The sequence below is a fragment of the Pimephales promelas genome, chromosome 5 (genome assembly GCF_988280905.1).
Source record: "Pimephales promelas chromosome 5, fPimPro1.hap1.1, whole genome shotgun sequence".
NCBI classification, from domain to species: Eukaryota; Metazoa; Chordata; class Actinopteri; order Cypriniformes; family Leuciscidae; genus Pimephales; species Pimephales promelas.
This window is the reverse complement of record NC_142773.1, coordinates 26,951,038-26,969,588: the sequence shown is the minus strand read 5'-3', so window position 1 is coordinate 26,969,588 and position 18,551 is coordinate 26,951,038. Positions and strand designations below refer to the sequence as shown.

The 18,551-nt window shown below is 37.4% G+C and overlaps 1 protein-coding gene and 1 long non-coding RNA gene across 2 annotated transcripts; both read left to right on the top strand.

Moving 5' to 3' along the window:
• Positions 1-513: 513 nt before the first annotated feature.
• klf17 (Kruppel like factor 17) lies at positions 514-2,740 on the top strand. Its single transcript, XM_039675577.2, has 3 exons — positions 514-673; positions 1,199-2,138; positions 2,229-2,740. The coding sequence occupies exons 1-3, from the start codon at positions 587-589 to the stop codon at positions 2,402-2,404; spliced, it is 1,203 nt and encodes a 400-aa protein (XP_039531511.1). The 5' UTR covers positions 514-586; the 3' UTR covers positions 2,405-2,740.
• A 1,397-nt stretch (positions 2,741-4,137) lies between these two features.
• LOC148981453 (uncharacterized) lies at positions 4,138-14,268 on the top strand. Its single transcript, XR_016168546.1, has 4 exons — positions 4,138-4,293; positions 4,557-4,625; positions 13,529-13,643; positions 13,755-14,268. It is a non-coding gene; the product is annotated as an uncharacterized LOC148981453 (long non-coding RNA).
• Positions 14,269-18,551: the final 4,283 nt, after the last annotated feature.

The following is an 18,551-nucleotide window of genomic DNA, read 5'->3' as shown; positions in this document are numbered from 1 at the left end:
ATTCAAAATAATTCCGTTTGAGTGGCCCTCCAATAAACTAAAAGAGGTTTGGCCGAGCAGGGGGTTTGTGGCGCCCCCTTCAGCACTCAAATTACACTCAGAATTTCATGAGTGGGGTCCAATGAATGATAAATTCGTCAATCCATTAGGAAAATTATTTAAAGGTATAGTTTTTACTTTGTTCTTGAATCTACATATTTGCCGAATTCTTATTAAATGTGGTGTGATGTGAGATATTTTTGCAACTGCAACAGGTTCAGCGTGCACATTTTAGAGTGTCTAATTCTCCTTGGAGTGTCTCTAATTAGTCTTCACAATTTAATAGAAAAAAGGAGATTAATTTTACGTTTTAGGCTATTAATTAAACGTTTAATTATAGTCCAAATAATCAAGTGTGCTTTGACAACATTTACATGTTGTTAAGGATAGAGTAAATACTTGATAGGCTACATCTACATGACCAACGTCACGAGGGCACGCCCACACAACGCTCCTTATAATGGGACAGGTAGGATGTCAAACGTATTAGAGACGCAGTGTCTGCCTCAGACTGAATGAGACTGAACAACTCACTAACATTTGCAACATGGCTCTTGCAGATGCGATGTTGCCGTCGATAAATACTTTTTCAAGCAACCAGATTTTAGACCAAAAGCAGTCTGAAATTGTTCGGGTGAGTTCAACTCTTCTTTTAAAGTTATTTAAGGTAGCCGAGGCTATTTAAAGAGTATTTTGCGTGTTTAATATGTAGGGTAAGCATTTACATTTCGTGTGTTGCTTTACGCTTAACTAATCGCAGGAGTTATCCTACAAATTTATGGTAAATGGAGGTTAACAAAAACAATAGCCTAATATAGCCTAATAATAATAATTATATAGCCTAATAAGTCTGAGGAGAAAACCATTGCAACATATAAGGACAATTATCGTATACAGCTAAATTGGCAAAACATAAAAACGGTCATTATAGCCTATAGCTTACATTGCAAGAACGAATTGTTTTAAGTGAAAGGTAGTTGACGTTTGACTGAGTTGTGAATCCTAAATAGTTGCGCAGAAAGTTGACGGATTATATCTCTCCATTTTGCTGCTTAAAGCCTATTTAGCCATCTTAAAAATATTCTTGCTTAGTGGATTTTTATTTTAATCACCGATCATATGAGAAAGGTGTCTAATCCGAATGTTTTTCCTCCCTCAGGACTGGAAAGTTGACCCAACTAAGACAGTTGGAGACGTGAGACCCCTCATCGAAGTAGAGTTCAGCATTGTCGAATCTCCATCTTTGGCCAAAGACGAGGACGATCTTTCCAAATTTTTGGATCTAGAGTTCATTCTGTCTAACTCTGTCACGTCTGACATTGACAACAACTCAGCGCAACCGCCGCCCGCCTATTCTCTACCGGAGTCACCCGAAAGCTGCAGTACTGTGTATGACAGCGATGGATGTCACCCGACGCCGAACGCTTTTTGCGGCAACAACTTTACAGCACGTCCCGGCCACAGTCTGGTAGCCGAGTTGTTTACCTCGGACATGAATTATCATGGCGACTCGCATGATTTTAAAGACAGACTGGAGTACACAGAACTAAGGGCTCTAAACTGTCGAAACCATGTGTCCACTTCTAATAACGTGGGATACAAAATAAAATCCGAAAACCACGAGCAATCCTGCATGATGGCCAACGACTACGTGGGTCATTATTATGGACAAGAACCCCAGCGCGTGATGACTTACGGGCATCACGTTCAACACGATGTGCCTCGGGACGTTTTAGGGAGGAAAGACTGCATCCTAACAGAAATGAACTCTCACCATAACATTGAAATTGCACAGCAACAGCAGTTCATGAATAGCGCGCATTTTCCTCCTCAATACGCCCAGCATCAGCAGTATCATGGACATTACAGTATGTTTAGCGAACCACTGCGGGCAAATCACCCGGCCATGCCAGGTGTGTTGCTGACTCCACCATCCTCACCGCTCCTGGGATTTTTAAACCCAGAAGACAGCAAGCCAAAACGAGGGCGTCGGTCATGGGCACGAAAACGGACTGCGACGCACAGCTGTGATTTCCCCGGATGTGGGAAAACGTACACGAAAAGCTCCCATTTGAAAGCGCACATGCGGACACACACAGGTATGTTGTGGAATTGTTGTTGTTTTGACTTAATTTCTCACTTTTTGGAACACAGTAGCCTAATAAATGTTTCCCCCGTTCTGTTCACAGGTGAGAAACCCTACCACTGCAGCTGGGAAGGCTGTGGGTGGAAGTTCGCCAGGTCAGACGAGTTGACGCGTCACTACAGGAAACACACCGGACACAGGCCGTTTCAGTGCCACCTGTGCGAGAGAGCTTTCTCCCGCTCGGATCACCTGGCCCTGCACATGAAGAGGCACATGTAGGCTAACCAACAACTGAAAAAGAGACTATCTATTTTAAACGACAAGATAATTTTATATTGTTAGGACAATTCCTATTTTGGGACAGCAGTTATTATGTGAATAGCAGTATAATGTAATTTCCTTTAAATTATGTCAGTATTTAATAGAAGGAGATTCTTGTTCATTTAGAAGGTAAATTAGTACTTTCCCAGATGTATAAAAACGGGGCAGGACCCATACTTTTGTATAGGCTATATGTTTTTTTTGTTTTTAAATCTCAATTTAAACATTTGTATCAAGTCAGGGAGTATTTTTTCATGGATTTTCAGAATTAAAAGCATTGTCTTTTTGTACTCAGCCTTTTGTCTCATTTTCTTACTTATTTCTACACAAAGAGAAGCACAAATACGTTGGCAAAATAAATTATGAATGTAAATTGATAATATATTCATCAAACAAATAAAATTAAAAGAAGAGTGTGATTTGTAGGGTTAGGGCCCTTCATAGGGTCTATAGCCTAGATATTTGTCTTTTTTAAAATGTCTAATGCTTACTACAGTTAGGCCTATCATCGCTCTAAATTCTAAAAATCAAGTAGCCTAATTAACTTATCCAACATCACCATAACTGTCTACTCTTAATCATCACAAATATTGTAAATAATTCATTTAGTCGTCAAGAACAAAAATATAGGATTCTCTATTAGGCTATGCTACAACCTGTTACTGCTACTGGTCTTTCAAAGCTAGAGTATATCGTCCTCTACTGTCTGAAAATATGTAAGCAGCCACAGAACCTCATCTGTTCTCAAACCAAGCTTATTAAGACTGACGTGACGTGTATGAAAAAATAATTAATAATGGAAAATAACTACACATGTTGCTTGAGTTTGGTTACAACTAAACACTTGCAGTCTCCCTCTCCTGTCCCTCACCTGGCAAGAAGTCATAACACGTTTCTCTCGAATTATATTGATCAAGTCTACTTTCCATATTTGCATATAATGTGAAAAAAACAGACAGTATCCATATCAGACATTTAGAGCACAATCCAACGTCCGTTCGCAACGTTAAATATCAAAATCATAATTCATTTTCGTTGTGTAAAGTTTATCTGTAGGTATCGATTTCTACCACGAGATGGCAGTCTTCCCTATGGTTTGTCTCTGATATTACACTTGCTGATGCAATGTCACATGTTGACGTTGTGGAGGAGCACACAACAAAGATGTTCTTCGTGTTTAGAAGTAAGTTAGGCTATTGGTGAACAAAATAAAACTGTAAATGTAAAAATAACTTTAAATGTACAAGACAAATGCTAAATCATAATCCTCTAAGAGTAGCCTAAGAATTCATTTGGAATTTCGTATATTGCTCCTCATTTTCCCAAACACTCCTTTAACTATTAACTTGTTAGCATCTAATGATGTAAGGACAGAATATGCTCACTTTCATCCCTTTCAGCATTATTAAACATCTGCTGCTAGTTGTGGTTTAATTTAGCTATCATAACCGATTGTATAGCTTAAATGCTTATTGGAGACATGACAGCAACGTTACTGTCACAAAGACCTAAACTACAGTTTACTAGCTAACACACTTAAGTTATGCCTCTGAATAGGCTTTGTTTTTTCCATAAGTCCCCATAACCATTTAGAGACTCATTCTGCCTCTTCCGAGAAATAATTTAATATCATTGCGTAGCATGCCATTTTCTCAGCAGAGAGGCAAACTTAGAGAAGGACCAATGGTAGCTGTTAACTTACACCTTACAGCTGAAGTCAAGCATTCGTTTGTATTGCTTGCAGTTGTTAAACCCACCTCCGCTGCGCAGCGGCGCGTGAACGTGGAAGCGTGTAGTAGCCTATATCCTCCTTATATCATCTTCCAGGATATTTAGAGAACAAAAAGGTAACGAATGTGCGTCTGTCGCTAAATGTCCTCATTTCACCCATGTTATTCATTCCACGCTCCCTTATTTTTTGTTTGCTTCGAAATCTGTTGCTATGCGACAGAGCTGTAAGATTTTGGCAGCACACAATCTTTTTGCATTCATTACATTTAAATGGTCCATAAACCATAAACAGCGAAGTTAGAAATTAACAGGTTATTAAAAATATCACATAGTTTTATTTGCAATTTCAATGTGAAACTGTTACTCAATATCATCGCAGGTCTATTGTCTCCCGGAAACATCCACCAACCGCAGCAAAACGCACGTGCTCACTAGGTTGCTACTACCGGTAAGTTAAATATTAATCTTAGCCAGAGATAATCTCTGTCAATCACAAACGATCCTAATTATTGAATTTATATATAGCCTATTTATTCTGTTTATTAGCTATACGTCCAAAATTATTTGAGAGCTATTTTTTACGAATGTTAATTTATGGTGTAGAAGTTAGTATTTTCAAATAACATAACAACAATCAGTCAACGCACTGTTTGGTAACGTTAGTTTTTATTATGCTGAAGTGATTTTAAGCTCTCAAATGAAAGAAACTTCCATCTTCACGTAGCCTATGTATGGTGTTTTTTTTTTTGTTTTTTTTTAACGGTGTATGGGAGTGTGTATGAAGGGGGCTGGGCCACATCTGAACATCTGAGCACTTTGAATAGGCTATTGGAAGTTTATCAAAGAAGTGTCCATCAATTTAATGAGAAGATAGTGTTCAAAACTCTTTAGACACCCGTAATACTTTCATAGCATCTGTAACAGATCCACTGACAGTGCTGTCTTCTGTATAACACCGAGGAGCAAGCGATGGTAAGACCAATGATACCACACGTAGCCTACACTGAGTAATCCTTCCGTATTTTATTTCATATCACCAGAAAGATGTTCCTCGGTTTAAAGACTTAGACTACTATAATTGTACAGATAGGCTATTTAGTTTAATAGAAACGTTAAACTATTACTTGTTTGTTTCAGGTCAGACTTCTTTTTCTACTAACAGCATTAGCCTACAGAGTGGAAAAAGTGACAGCAATGATGCTGTTTTATATTTTGGGCCCTAAACTACAGAATAATTGCACCCTTTTAATATTTAGATATTTATTTGTCTAATAAACGTGCATGTGAAGGGCCTGTTGTACCAAATTCCTCCATATCAGGCGGTGAAAATTATTCTAGTGGTTTAAAGGGTTTTTCCTCTTGCTTTCATTTTCAGATTCATGTTCAATTTAAATGACTTCATATTACCACATTTGCGACACCTTTAATCGTTTTGATTGCAATCATTTACGGTGACAAATGTCAGGCACTCTTTGTTAGATTGACTCTTGTCTTACTTCAGATTCAGGCGCTTAAATTGCCTCAATGATCAATATGTGTTCGTGAATGTGTAACATTAGATATCAAGAAAGATCTCAAGAAAATACAGAAAGTCATACATTTAGTGGGCTAACATTCTTAAAATGTGGATTGTTTTGAAAAAAAAATCAAGGAAATGCCTCTTATTTTCACAGAATGTTGTTACACAACCTTTGGTGGTTTCTAATGGTTTCTCATGTTACATTTACATTAATTCAAAGTGACCTACAAATGAGATTAAGTACTATACTTTACTTAGGTTATGTCAGGTGGTTTTGATGTTGTAGAAGTACTTGTCCTGTAGTTTAGGTGTAATAATTTCTCATGCATTTTTATCAAGTAGCAAAGTAGTAAAATAATACAGTATTGCCCTACTTTAACTGACAAATGCTTTCTAGTGCTTTTCAGGATAATAAATATATTTAGTTTAGTTATTTTACCATGTTCAGTTTTCTTTCTATGCTTAATTTGTAACTTTGTCATATAGTAGATTGTTCTGTTTTAAAGGAGCAATGTGTGATTTTTAGCGACATCTAGTGGTTCGGTTGCGAGTTTGCACCAGGTTTGCACTAAGGGCTCAGCCCACTGCTCACCCCTCCCTTTCGAAGAAGCTACGGTTGCTAAAACGGGACAAACATCTCGTCGGCTGAGACAGCAGAGAATAGCCAGAGTAAGCCAAGAGTGTGTAACATTGTCACTGTTTCTGTACCACAGTCCATTATAAACCACATCATGGATACTGTTTACAAAGCCATAGTCAGGTGAGGATCAAGGGTTTTAATATATAATTTAATAAAATAATATTAATATTAATCAGCTGATTGTCTCACAAACGTAACCAGCAGCACATTTACCCCCACATACTGTAGCAAACCCATAATACAGCGAGGGAGCAGCTATATATTTTTTCTAACAGGGTAGTAATAGTTTAGCTGGCTAATATGAGCTGGGACTCGTCCGCATGAGTCCAAAGGTCGGAACTGAGCACGCTGTTACAATCATGTCATCTCCGCATCCCATAGATAATTTACTACACACAATAGGCTTTTTTTCTCTGATTTTGAAAAATCTTCGCGATCGACTTTAGTGATAAAAGACTTTAGTAAAAGTCTCTATCGACGGGTTAGTGATTCCTGTAACGTACTGTTTTACGGTCAATGACATGAATACTAATCATCAGCTGTCTCACGAACGTAACAGCACTATCCCCAACATAACAAACCCATAACACAGCGAGGGAGAACTAAGTTACATGAAACAATCCCAACTACATATTTTACACCACTCACAAGGGAAAAGTCACTACTCACGGAGTGTAAGGCTAGCTTTCCGCTACTTCTCTTTCAAGGTAGTGATGAAACGCGTTCTGTAGCACTGTGTGTTCGCGTTCGGCTACGGTAGGAATATGACGTCACAACATGGCGACCTTCATAGAAGGGGATTCCCGCGGTTATGGGGCTATTAATGTCTCATTCTAAGGTAATAAAAACATTACGGTTAATTAAGTAAGTTCTTTATACACCACTGAAAACATAGTTATGGATGTCATATTGCATTTCTGTTAATAGATACTCAACTTTGTTACACATTGCACCTTTAAAGGTATAGAGCTTTCTTGAATGATTTATCATTTCTGGCTAATACTCAGTTGCTGTCATATTTTTAAAAAGAAACGATATTCATAGCACTATTTTGATATTTAAACCAGCACTTTTAACATATAGGTATTATTTTACGCATTTATTATTGACTAAACACTAGACAATACTTATTTAACAGAAAATAATTGTGTATACATGAATCTGGCACTTACATTGATTTGGTTGGAGCGATATTCAAGAACACACTATAATTCAATCTGCTTTGCTTCATTCTGCCATTGGAATCTAATTAAAACATCGTTGCCTTTCCGATTTCCTTAAAATAAGGAAAAGGCCAATAGTAAACAAATAAAAGACCAACCTCCAACATTCAATTGCACACAGGCCTAAGAAGAAATTAGGTTAACCTGTGATGTAACAGATTGTTATAGCATACTTTGCACGTGCCTATCCATCATGCTTAAATGCATGTTGGGCACGCTGAGATAATTTTTACCACTAAAGAGATGAGAAGATGTAGGATAATCATACCACACAGCAACATCTGGGCCCAATCTGTGCTCAAACATGTCAAGATCATTTATGATTGAGCAGAGCAGTGCATAGAGGTGTGTCAAATCATGCATTAAGTGACCACGCTGTCAAAACACTTCCTCTGCACCGTGCATCGTGTGGTTTAGCTCCCACACACACAAAAAAAGTCCTGTGTTGACAGTCTATGTCACAAACCGGAAAGTTGCCAGGGTTTGAATTTCAAAAGGACATTTGTGATAAATTCTCAAAGATTACTTTTTTGAAGCCTTACGAAAAATCCCAGCTCCTACAAATGTTTTATGCACATGTAGTCTCGGAAGGGAGTTCTGTTTTTCACAATTAGTGCTCCCATGCATGGGCACCTTCATCAGACCGAAAATCAAAACGTAAAATGTTTTTGCCAGACAGATTGTCCACCATTTGTCCACGATATAAAGTAAATGGGATTACATGGCTTTACGAACAATATTTCCTTGCTGGTTGGGTGGAAGTCAGGAATGTTGTTGTTTTTCTATGGGATGTACTGTCATGCTTGAACTATAATGTTAAGTTTCAAGAATTTTTCCATAAACCAGTCTTTGATTTTCGAAAATACAATGGACAAGACCTGATGAATTCCTGTCAATTTGATCATGTCTGTTTTCAGTAGTTATCCCTTTTAAACAACCTGGGAGGAAGGAGGGAAAACTAGACTAACTACAGAGACATGTTAGAAAGAAAAACAAAAAAGGAAAAATGACAGCATTTAAAAAGTTAATGAGAACTTTTCCCAGTATTCGGAGCTTTAAATGTGTTCTGGCTGTCCGTTTACACGACAACAGCATTTTGGTGGCCTGAGTGTGAGAATTCAAACTATAAAGTGGGTTTCTAAGTGCACATTTTTGAAAATGGCTGGTTTTAAAAGCGGTACTGTTATCTCCGTGTAAACTTAAAAAGCGTGAATCTGTGAAAATGGTGATGTAATGCACATGCGTATTATGTCACATGTTTAGTCTAGGCATGTGTGTGAACGGGAATCATTTTGATAACTTTTTTATATGTACAGAGGAAAACCATGAAAAAAAAAAAACTTTTGCCTTCGCATGTTATAGTCTAGTTGACACGTTCTCTGCTGACACTTCAGGGCTGCGTTTTGGTTGTGTCTAGGCCCAAGTCCTTCATCTGATCTGGATATGGCCCGGATTTCTTGTCATGAATTGTATCCTATTTTCCCTTATTACAATTAACTAGGCGAAGTGATATGGAACTATAATGCGGTCAAGACCTGCCTGGATCTACTTTAGCTGTGTGTTTCCCAGAAAATGATTGCACACATTAGAATGTTCGTCAACCAATCAGATTCAAGCATTCAAAAGCCCCGTAGTATGAATATGAATTATACATACTTATAATGATAATTCATATCATTTAAATATAATAAATAACTAGCTGCAAATTATGGACAATTTTGTCTCTAAATACGTTTCACTATTAACTCCAACTTTTGGAGCGAGAGATACAGGAGGAGTGCCTTTATTGCATCACATATGTCACTGTGCTTACAGCTGATTACTCCAGTTTTCGTTTGCAATCTCTAACCCAGAATAAAACCTGCTCCAGAGCAGATAAAAAAAATAAAAAAAAACTTTAAAAATAGCATCCATTTCAACTGGCATCATATATCCATTACATGAATAAGCAACATAAACAGATAGATTATCAAAAATAATTAAAAACCAAAGAAAGAAGTGTCCTTTCTTTTTGGTGGGGTTAGGAACTGCATGCTTATATCACGGTTAAAGGGATACTCCACTTTTTTGGAAATACTGTAGGCTCATTTTACAACTCCCCCAGAGTTAAACAGTTGAGTTTTACCGTTTTCGAATCAATTCCGACGATTTTCTGATATTTAGAAGAATGTCAGTAACCAGTTTTTGGTCTCATTGACTTCCATAGTATATATTTTTTCCTACTATGGCAGTCAATGAGACCAGAAACTGTCTGGTTACTGACATTCTTCTAAATATCAGAAAATCGGCTGAATGGATTCGAAAACGGTAAAACTCGTTTAGAGTTTTTTTCAAGTCTGGGGGAGTTGTAAAATGAGCCTATTTCCAAAAAAATGGAGTATTCCTTTAATACATTTTATTATTATCAACTTTTTGTTGTGCTAAGTGTACACACAAGTGTACAGTATAGACCATTTTGCAAGATGTAAACAACACTGGTCCAGAAGCACTTCCCGTTTCAGTTTTTTAACACTACATGAAACCTGGGATGAAATACAACCAACAGAAAATATAAAACTGAATCAAAAAGTTAAACAAACATCTTTAAGATGTTTTTTTTACATGTGAAATAAAGAAAACAGTTACAAACTGAAACAGGAAGTGTTTCTGGACCAGTGTTGTTTACATCTTGCAAAATGGTCTATTGCCACATTTGATACTGTCATGATGATCTGTCATTTACTGGACAAATCATAAAAGTGCTACAGAGTACTTTAACATCTTGATCCTTATAGTCACCTTGGTTTATTGAAGAATAATCAAACAGTTTGTTGAGTCTCGATTCCTACTCACTTTTGTGTGGTAAAGTTCACTGTAGTAGGAAGGCATTGCAGTGTTTTGGAGCTGCTCTGTGTTATCTGTGTTGGGTGGAGTTGAGGAGGGGCAGTACATTATATCATGCTATCACAGATGCTCAGTTGTAATCATGGCTTTCAGGAACAAAAGGAGAAGCATAAACCTTAAAATAGCTACCAGAAAAATGTAAAATGTGTTTATTTTGCCTTTTCTAAGATTTTGTCTGATGACATTAACTGTTTAATGGAATAGACTTTGGAATGAAATACTTTAGGTTGACTTGGTTTGCTGAGTTTAGTTTCAATGGGCTTTATGCACAGCTTCACTACTTCCTGAATTTCAGCCAGCCCCTTGTTTCCTGTCTGCCATTATTGGACACATTGATTAATTCAGGTGTGCTTGACCTCAGTAGTCACGGCAACAATAATCAGACACACCTGAATTAATCAATTTTGCCCAATAATAGCAGACAGGAAACAAGGAGCTGGCTGAAGTTCAGGAAGTAGTGCAGCTGTGCATAAAGTCCATAGCTGTGTCTGAAATCGCTCCCTATCCACTAAATAGTGCACTATATCGGGTGTCGGCCATTTTGTAGTGGTGTCCGAATTCTGAGTGAACGACATCATTCCCTACATTCATTCACTACTTTTACCCACAATCCTCTCTGAATTCGAGTGTACATTCGATGTACACTCGCTGAAGCCCTATTTCCCACAATCCAATGCGGAGAGAACTGAGCGCGCATGAAAGTTCGGCGCGAGCAAGTTTAAACCAGAGATTACATTACATCCAGTGGAGGATTTGAAAAATGTCCGTTAATCGTCGTTTTGAACATAATAACGGTCGCCGGAGGGCGCTCGACGACACGTCATCTGTGAACGTGAGAGTTAATGTACAATTTCAGTCGATGAAACTACAAAGCTGGCACGGAGGTATAATTACAAAATAAAGTCATTATGATTGTTATTGTTGTTAATATTATTTTATAAAGTAGGTAATGTAAGATAAAAGGAGTTTTATCAGTATGCGTGACGAAGCCTTTTCTGCGACAGCTCCAACTCTCCGACGCACAGTGTAAACGTCAGCGTCCGAATTCACTCACTTCATCTCCTTCACTCCTTGCAGATATAGTGCACTCAAATGCCATACACTATATAGGGATTAGTGAATGAGTGAACGAGTGAGCGGTTTCAGACACAGCTCATTACTTGGTCTGTTAGGACTCTTTTTTTCCCCCTTCAAATTATGACAGGTAAATTATGGCGACGCTGAAAATCTTTTTTTTTAAACTTGAGATAACTTTAGATTCGATGATAACGTCTTGTTTGTGTGCATCAAACCATACCAGGACACATTTTACATCTCTACATAATTAGTTTTTAGAATTGTCTTCCCATTGGCTGTTCAGTTCGGGGCAAGCTAGGCATGATGCCGGCGTGTTTAGCCTGGGCTTGTGAATGCCAATGAAACTGAAGAGAGGGAGTTTGATGTGATGGTTTAAGTCTCTGTGGCTGTTGGAAGCTGTCTTTTTCCACCCGTCACGGCTAATGAGAGCCACCATGACCTGCCACAGTGCAGACACTTCATTAGCCACTTCAAGCAGTGTCTGCAAGGTGACTTCCCAACTTTCACCCACGACCCACCACATCCAAATGTGTGGGGTAGGGGTGTGAATTAGTTGAACCCTTTTGCTGCCTCTTACTTAAATTGATATGCCATTAAACATTTGTGACAGTGATTATTGTGAGTAGAATGAGAAATAATATCAATTACTCTTTCTACAGTGACCAGTCTAGTTTTTATAAATTTAAGCTAATACATTTTGAAACAAAAGGCCTTAGTAATGAGTAGATGAGCAATCATCTTTAGATTCAAATGATGCTGACAAGGGGATTAGGTTTTCTCAGCCCCAGAGCTGGTTGGATTTCTTCTGTTGGAACATGGAGGGTACATCTCGTACCCACAGCAATGTTTAAAACAGTCTGTTCTGTAGTGTAGAATTGCCCAGGTTGAGTGTCGCCTCCATATGTGCATTCAGTGATTGGCAACTTCCGGCCACAACAACAACTGAGACCTCAGGCTGCACAAACCACTTGTCTTTCACTCAAGCAACTTATTACAGCTCTGTGTGCTTTTGTTTAATACAACAAATTAATGTTTTGTGACCAGTACATAATGGTACTATAACATCCAGCTTCTGATGTGGCTTTAATGATTAATTTATAGTGACATGTTTTTTTTTTTTTTGGTTTGTTTTTATTTGTAGATTTAACATCTGCACTTTCTCCAATATTTTTTTACACCCATTTTTAAATTATTATTATTGGTGGTGTTGTTATTAATGCTTGCTCCCTGTCCTTCCTGGAGACCTTTCTATGTTTAAAGTGCTTATTGGTTACAGTTTTAAGTTTTTCCATAAGCAGTCCTCAACTCATTCAGTAAACAGCACATTTTGTTGTGGTGCAAAGACAACTCAATACTGATAAGGGAGTCATCAGTTTAGAGTGTTTGCTTGGCTTATCTCATGCCTTATCTTGATGCTTTTTGTACATAAAACATAGTTTTGTGAAGGTTTGAGGTGCTGAGGATGGAATACTTGTCTCTTAACCTACTTTTGTCCATGCTTTTACTTTATCGTGTGTGTGTGTGTGTGTTTGTACAGGTTTATATTACATTGTGGGCACTGGGCACCAAATGTACCCAATAAGCATAGTAAAACCTGTGATCACCTGCATTCACCAGCCAGCAGTCCCCTCAAGGGAAATGCATTAATAAACATAGTAAATTACGTTTTTTTTTTTTTTTTTTTTGAAAATGTAAAAAAGTTTTCTGTGATGGGTATGTTTAGGGTATAGAATATACAGTTTGAACAGTACAAAAAACATTGAATCCCCACAAAGATAGTGAAACCAAGTATGTGTGTGTGTGCGCGTGTAGAGTTGTTAATTTGTTATTCTATCTATATTTGTATATAAAAAAACAAAACTTTATAGCGGTAATTTTTCAATTAAATATTAGTGCTAGTTCACTTGCCTTAACCATGAGTAAAAGTTCACTCGTCCAGACTGAGGTATTCATTTCAATTACTTGGTCTGCAGAAACGTTTACTTAAATACAGTATGTGTGATTCACAGTGTTGGGTTGTGCCAACTGCCAAGATGAGTGGATCACAACAACATTAAAGTGATTTAAGAGGCTCCAGTTGGTGAAGAAGATCTACTTGAGTCTTAATGTTACCTTAAACTGAAAGTAAGTCTGTTATTGTGAAGAAGACCAAGAAACATTTCATTTTTAAAGGGTTAGTTAGTTCCCCCCAAATTTAAATTCTGTCATTAATTACTTGCCCTCATGTTGTTGCAGGGGTGAGCTGGGAGTCGCCGGTAAATCGCGTCATATCCACGTTACTTCGGTTTCCGCTCGTACTGCATGTAGTCCTGGACAAATGCGGAAGTTGTAGTTGTGCGTTAGCGTCTATCAAGCATATCAAGTCTCTCCCCTAACATCTGTGATAACTATGATAACTAATTTACTTTTAAAACTTAGTTTCAGTTTAATGAAAAACAAGCATGTCATTAAAGAAGAACAAGAAATCGAACATTACCTCATCCATGACGACTAATTTTTGATTCCCGTCTGACTGATTTATACTGTCTATGATTTATCCACGGTGGAGTTGAAAACAACAGTTCCCATCATTCCGCGTTCCTCCACGACGTCATCAAGCAAAGCCGTTGTTGTTGTTTTGAATGTAGCGCCCTCTAGTGGCATAAAATCTTAGGTATTGTTGCTTTAATATTATGAAGTGACAAGAATACATTTTGTATGCAAAAAATAAACAAAAATAACGCCTTTATTCAAACATCTCTTCTTTTCAACATCATTCTACCACACTGTTCACATAGTAAATGCAGTGCATCGCTTCAAGGTTCTACGTCAGAATGCGGCTCATTATTGTCCGACTCGGTTCACGTGAGCCCCACGACGCACGCATGTGATGCTGACGCAGGAACTGGCCAATAATGAGCCAGCGTTCTGACGTAGAACGTGGAAGTGCTGCACTGTGTTTACTATGTGAACATCATGGTTCTTGAATAAATTCGTTATTTTTATTTTTGTATTTTTTTGTTTTTTAACATTAAGGTTAAACCACTGTAGTCACATGGACTATTTTATCGTCTTAACTACTTTTCCGGGCCTTGAAAGGTACAACACCCTTGTTTCAGAAACCTTTCTGATTTCATCAAAAATAACTGAGTAAGTTATGACAAATGTCATTTTTGGGTGAACTAACCCTTTAAATTGTGAGTTACTGTACTGTACTGTAAAAACTAGTGCAACAAAATTTCATTTATTCAAGGTGTTCATGTGCTGTATTTTGAACATTTTTGTAGTAAAATGGAATAATTGTGGGAAGTAGTCTCAATGTCTAACCAATCTACAATATAGTCCTCATGGTGCCTGTTTGTAGGCATGGTAAATCATTGTCATTTTGGTGATGTTCTGGTTGTTTGTGCATTCTCAGTACAAGCTTATGCTCTGTACGCATCGGTACAGTAGCCCTTTGTTTTGGTTATTTACTGAAAAAAGTCAATCTTTTCACCCTAGTTTATCATATAAGCATCCCCTACATTACTTCTTGTAAATTAAGAATTTCAGACTTTGTAATCTGACACACTCCAGCCAGCACATGGACTGTCTGAGGCTTATCAGCAGTTATGAAATGATTAATGAGAGAACAACACGTTTGGGGGCTAATAGTTGCTTCCACCCCCCCTCTTTCTCCCTCCTTCTCCCTGTCACATGTCCCTTTCACAGCATAGAAAAGTTCCTGGATTAACGCAGAATTAGCACAAAGCAGAGACGCCACCTCAGCCCAACATTGCAAACCGGCTGAACTAGCAGAGAGAGGAAACGATTGAGGGAGAAGCAGTGCGCACCAGAAACTGAGACGCATACCCCTACACCTCAAGACGAGTCCCAGAGAGCACAGAGACAGGTCAGGACGGGCATCCTTCTGGAAAGGGGACCCACGCAGAAGAGAGCTTCAAAAGCATGGAGGAAAAACAATTTTCTGGCATATTGGTGAGTCACTCTGACTTGTATTTTTACACTTTTTTTTTCTCCCCCTCAGAGTTAAAATTATTTTTAGGTTATATAAATATTTTAAAAGTTATTTTATTCTTCTATTATAATTTTATTTTATTACTAAAATTTCTAGTATTTTTTTTATTTTCTGTTAACTCATTTTAGATCAGGCCACACTTCTAAATATCTTACATTCTTTTTAAGGTTCCATTAAAATTTTTCTTCTCAAAGTGTAGTGAAAATAATTAATTGGTTCAGATAGTTAATCTAAGAAAAATATTAGAGCTTAAACCTATTTAACCTATACATAACATATACATATATGTTATACTTATATACTTAAACCGTATATAACATATACAGTGTATTTCTACTTAAAGCATCTTCTGATAGAGGCTCACAGGAGTAGTTAATGTCCTGACAGATCTTCAACTTTTGATTAAGTGAATATAAAGATACATTTAACAATTGATGTAGTATAATTTAGGGAGGAAAAACAGGACTTTCACAATGTTTTGCCTTTCCATGAATCCTCACGACTAATGTGTGAGCAGCTACTTGGCTGGACTTTTGGTCAGGATGAATGATGCTCATGTCTTTATGTGACTTTAGGTGGATAATGTGTTTCTGGTTCTGTGCTGTATCTGTAAGGAAATAGTGGGTACCACTTTATTTTACAGTGTCCTTGTGACTTGTTACATGTAGTTACTGTAGTAATAACTATAAATTATGTATAATTACATGCAACAAACCAACCCCTATTCCTAACCGTAACCCTATAGTATGTAAATGTAGTTAATTATTATTACTCAGTTCTTAAATGTATAATTACTGTAAGTTTAAGTGTAGCCAAACATGTTTCACTGCTTAAACTGTTTCTCCATTAAACCAGTCTAATTCTTATTATTTTTTTTATTATTATTTGCAAAAGCTGTGATACTTAAATGAGTTACTACTGTGACAGCATACAATGATAATTATGACAGTTTAGAAGTAAAGATAACTATATTCCACAATTGGACAGTGTACATTATCCCATAAAGTCTGTCTCAAAAGATTTTTGGGAATGAAACATGGTTATAGAATGGATGGATATGGTAGTCCATATGAGGTTGTAAACGCTAGGGAAACTGTTGTTGGGGTCCTATAGCAAGCAAACCTTTGAGGTCCGTCCCCACCCTTGTCCTCCCCTTTTGTGATTGGCTGTAGTGATTGTAATGGTTATGGCTCCTGTTTGTCTCTCTATGTTCATATAACTGTATTGTACTTTACCTGTAGCCTTGTACTGTGCCCTGAACATTTTGTACATCTAAACAAGTCTATTTATTTTTGTAAATGGGCATCTTGCTGATGGAATACGTATGATTTGTTTTTTTGTTTTTGTTTTTTTATTATTATTATGATTATTTGATTGAAAATGCTTTTTTGGCACAGTCACAGTCTTAATCTTAAAAATGTAATCTTAAATCTGTTGTTTATCAGATGTTTATAATGTATTTTGATGGCTTCCAAATGTTAAATTGCTCTGCACGCCATAGAGACTTGCGTTTACATTCTGGCTTTTAAACTCTTTAGGCACAAACTCTTTTTTTTTTAATGTGCTTTTTAATGTGATTTATATGACTTAAATCTTACTGCTCTTAAGAAGGGAAAGAAGATTTTGACCGGCACATTTGTTTGCTTATCACTCTAAATGACTTTTACTGATTACGATTGTGGCACCTATTTTTACACCTCTTTAAATAGTTCTGCTTAATGTACAATATCTGACCAAGTGGTAATCCGTAGTACCTTTGTATATGGTTTTGTATACTGTTAAAAGGCAAGGCAGGAAGCTTGTGTCAGTGCTTTGAATGGCGTTAATTCCTCTTGGTCTCTGACAGAATCTGTTCAGCTTTAAGAATATCCTGACATGTTGACAATGAGATATCACCAGCGAAAAGCCCATTGTTCCCCTCTGACAGTGACAGTTGAGACTACAAGAGCTGCTGTAACCCAAAATATAATTAGAGCCTAGTAGAATGACATGAGAGGAATTAATGCTGGAGTTGTCAGACATTCAGAAGAAGTTGTGAAGGAACTGTTGATTGAGCTGTGATGACCCTATGCTGTACTTACTTTTTCTTCTGTCCCACTGGCAGCTCTCCAACCTTTCCCTTAAGGGTTGTTAATGTGTGCTGCTGTCTGTGAAGTGGAAATTAAACACAAACAAATTTTGGATCCCATAGTCCCTCAGGATGCTGGGCTACTGCTGCACGTTTTATCTCTCCTCTCTGGGTTTTCAAACATTTCAAAGCACAGGTCAATTAATTAGCATTAAACTAAATGAGCTACATACATCATTTTAGTGAGCTGTCTCACATCCACCCATCATTCTAAATCCTCACCCTAACAGAAATGGAACCTCTAAATCGACTTAAATTGACAATTTAGAAAAGTGACTGATTTCAAATGCTTCTGCATCTTTTCCATTTATGGTTCCAGGAAATGGTTAATGGTGACTCGCGTGGCCCACACAAACAGCGCTCCTCACGTGAAGTGTGTGAGACATAGTTTAAGTGAGATGTTCAGTAGATGTTGCTTATCTGCAAAGCTAACCATGCTAAAATGACTTTTAATGGGCACAAAAAAAAAATACATGACAAACGCATGTATATTGGGTGAAATAGTACAACTATTTTGTCTCTTCATTTAGAATAATAATGTACATTATATTATAAATATAATAATAATAAATATTATACATTAATACCCTTCAGGCCATGAATAATTTCCCTGAGCTTGATGTAGTGCATTTTAGAATTGCCTTATCTGTGAAGTAGAGCCGGACCGATATATCGGCAGGCCGATATTATCGGCCGATATTAGGCATTTTCCAAACAGACGAAACACGCTTGAACCATGTCATGAGTGTTGGAGTTGTATAGTTTATCCACCAGAAGGCACTCTACACCATCCCTGTTGGCAACACTCGTTGAGTTGGTCACGATACATACATTGTGTTACAACATACGCCGTGTTACGTTGTTACAGTGTAGTTGACTGACTGTCCTTTTAACTTTTGACAATGTA

What these genes read in the sequence shown, in the direction of transcription:
- klf17 (XM_039675577.2), top strand. Translation starts at nt 587, where the DNA reads ATGGCTCTTGCAGATGCGATGTTGCCGTCGATAAATACTTTTTCAAGC. An exon ending in AGCAGTCTGAAATTGTTCGG is followed by an intron (nt 674 to 1,198) that starts GTGAGTTCAACT and finishes TTCCTCCCTCAG; the next exon opens with GACTGGAAAGTTGACCCAAC. An exon ending in GCACATGCGGACACACACAG is followed by an intron (nt 2,139 to 2,228) that starts GTATGTTGTGGA and finishes TTCTGTTCACAG; the next exon opens with GTGAGAAACCCTACCACTGC.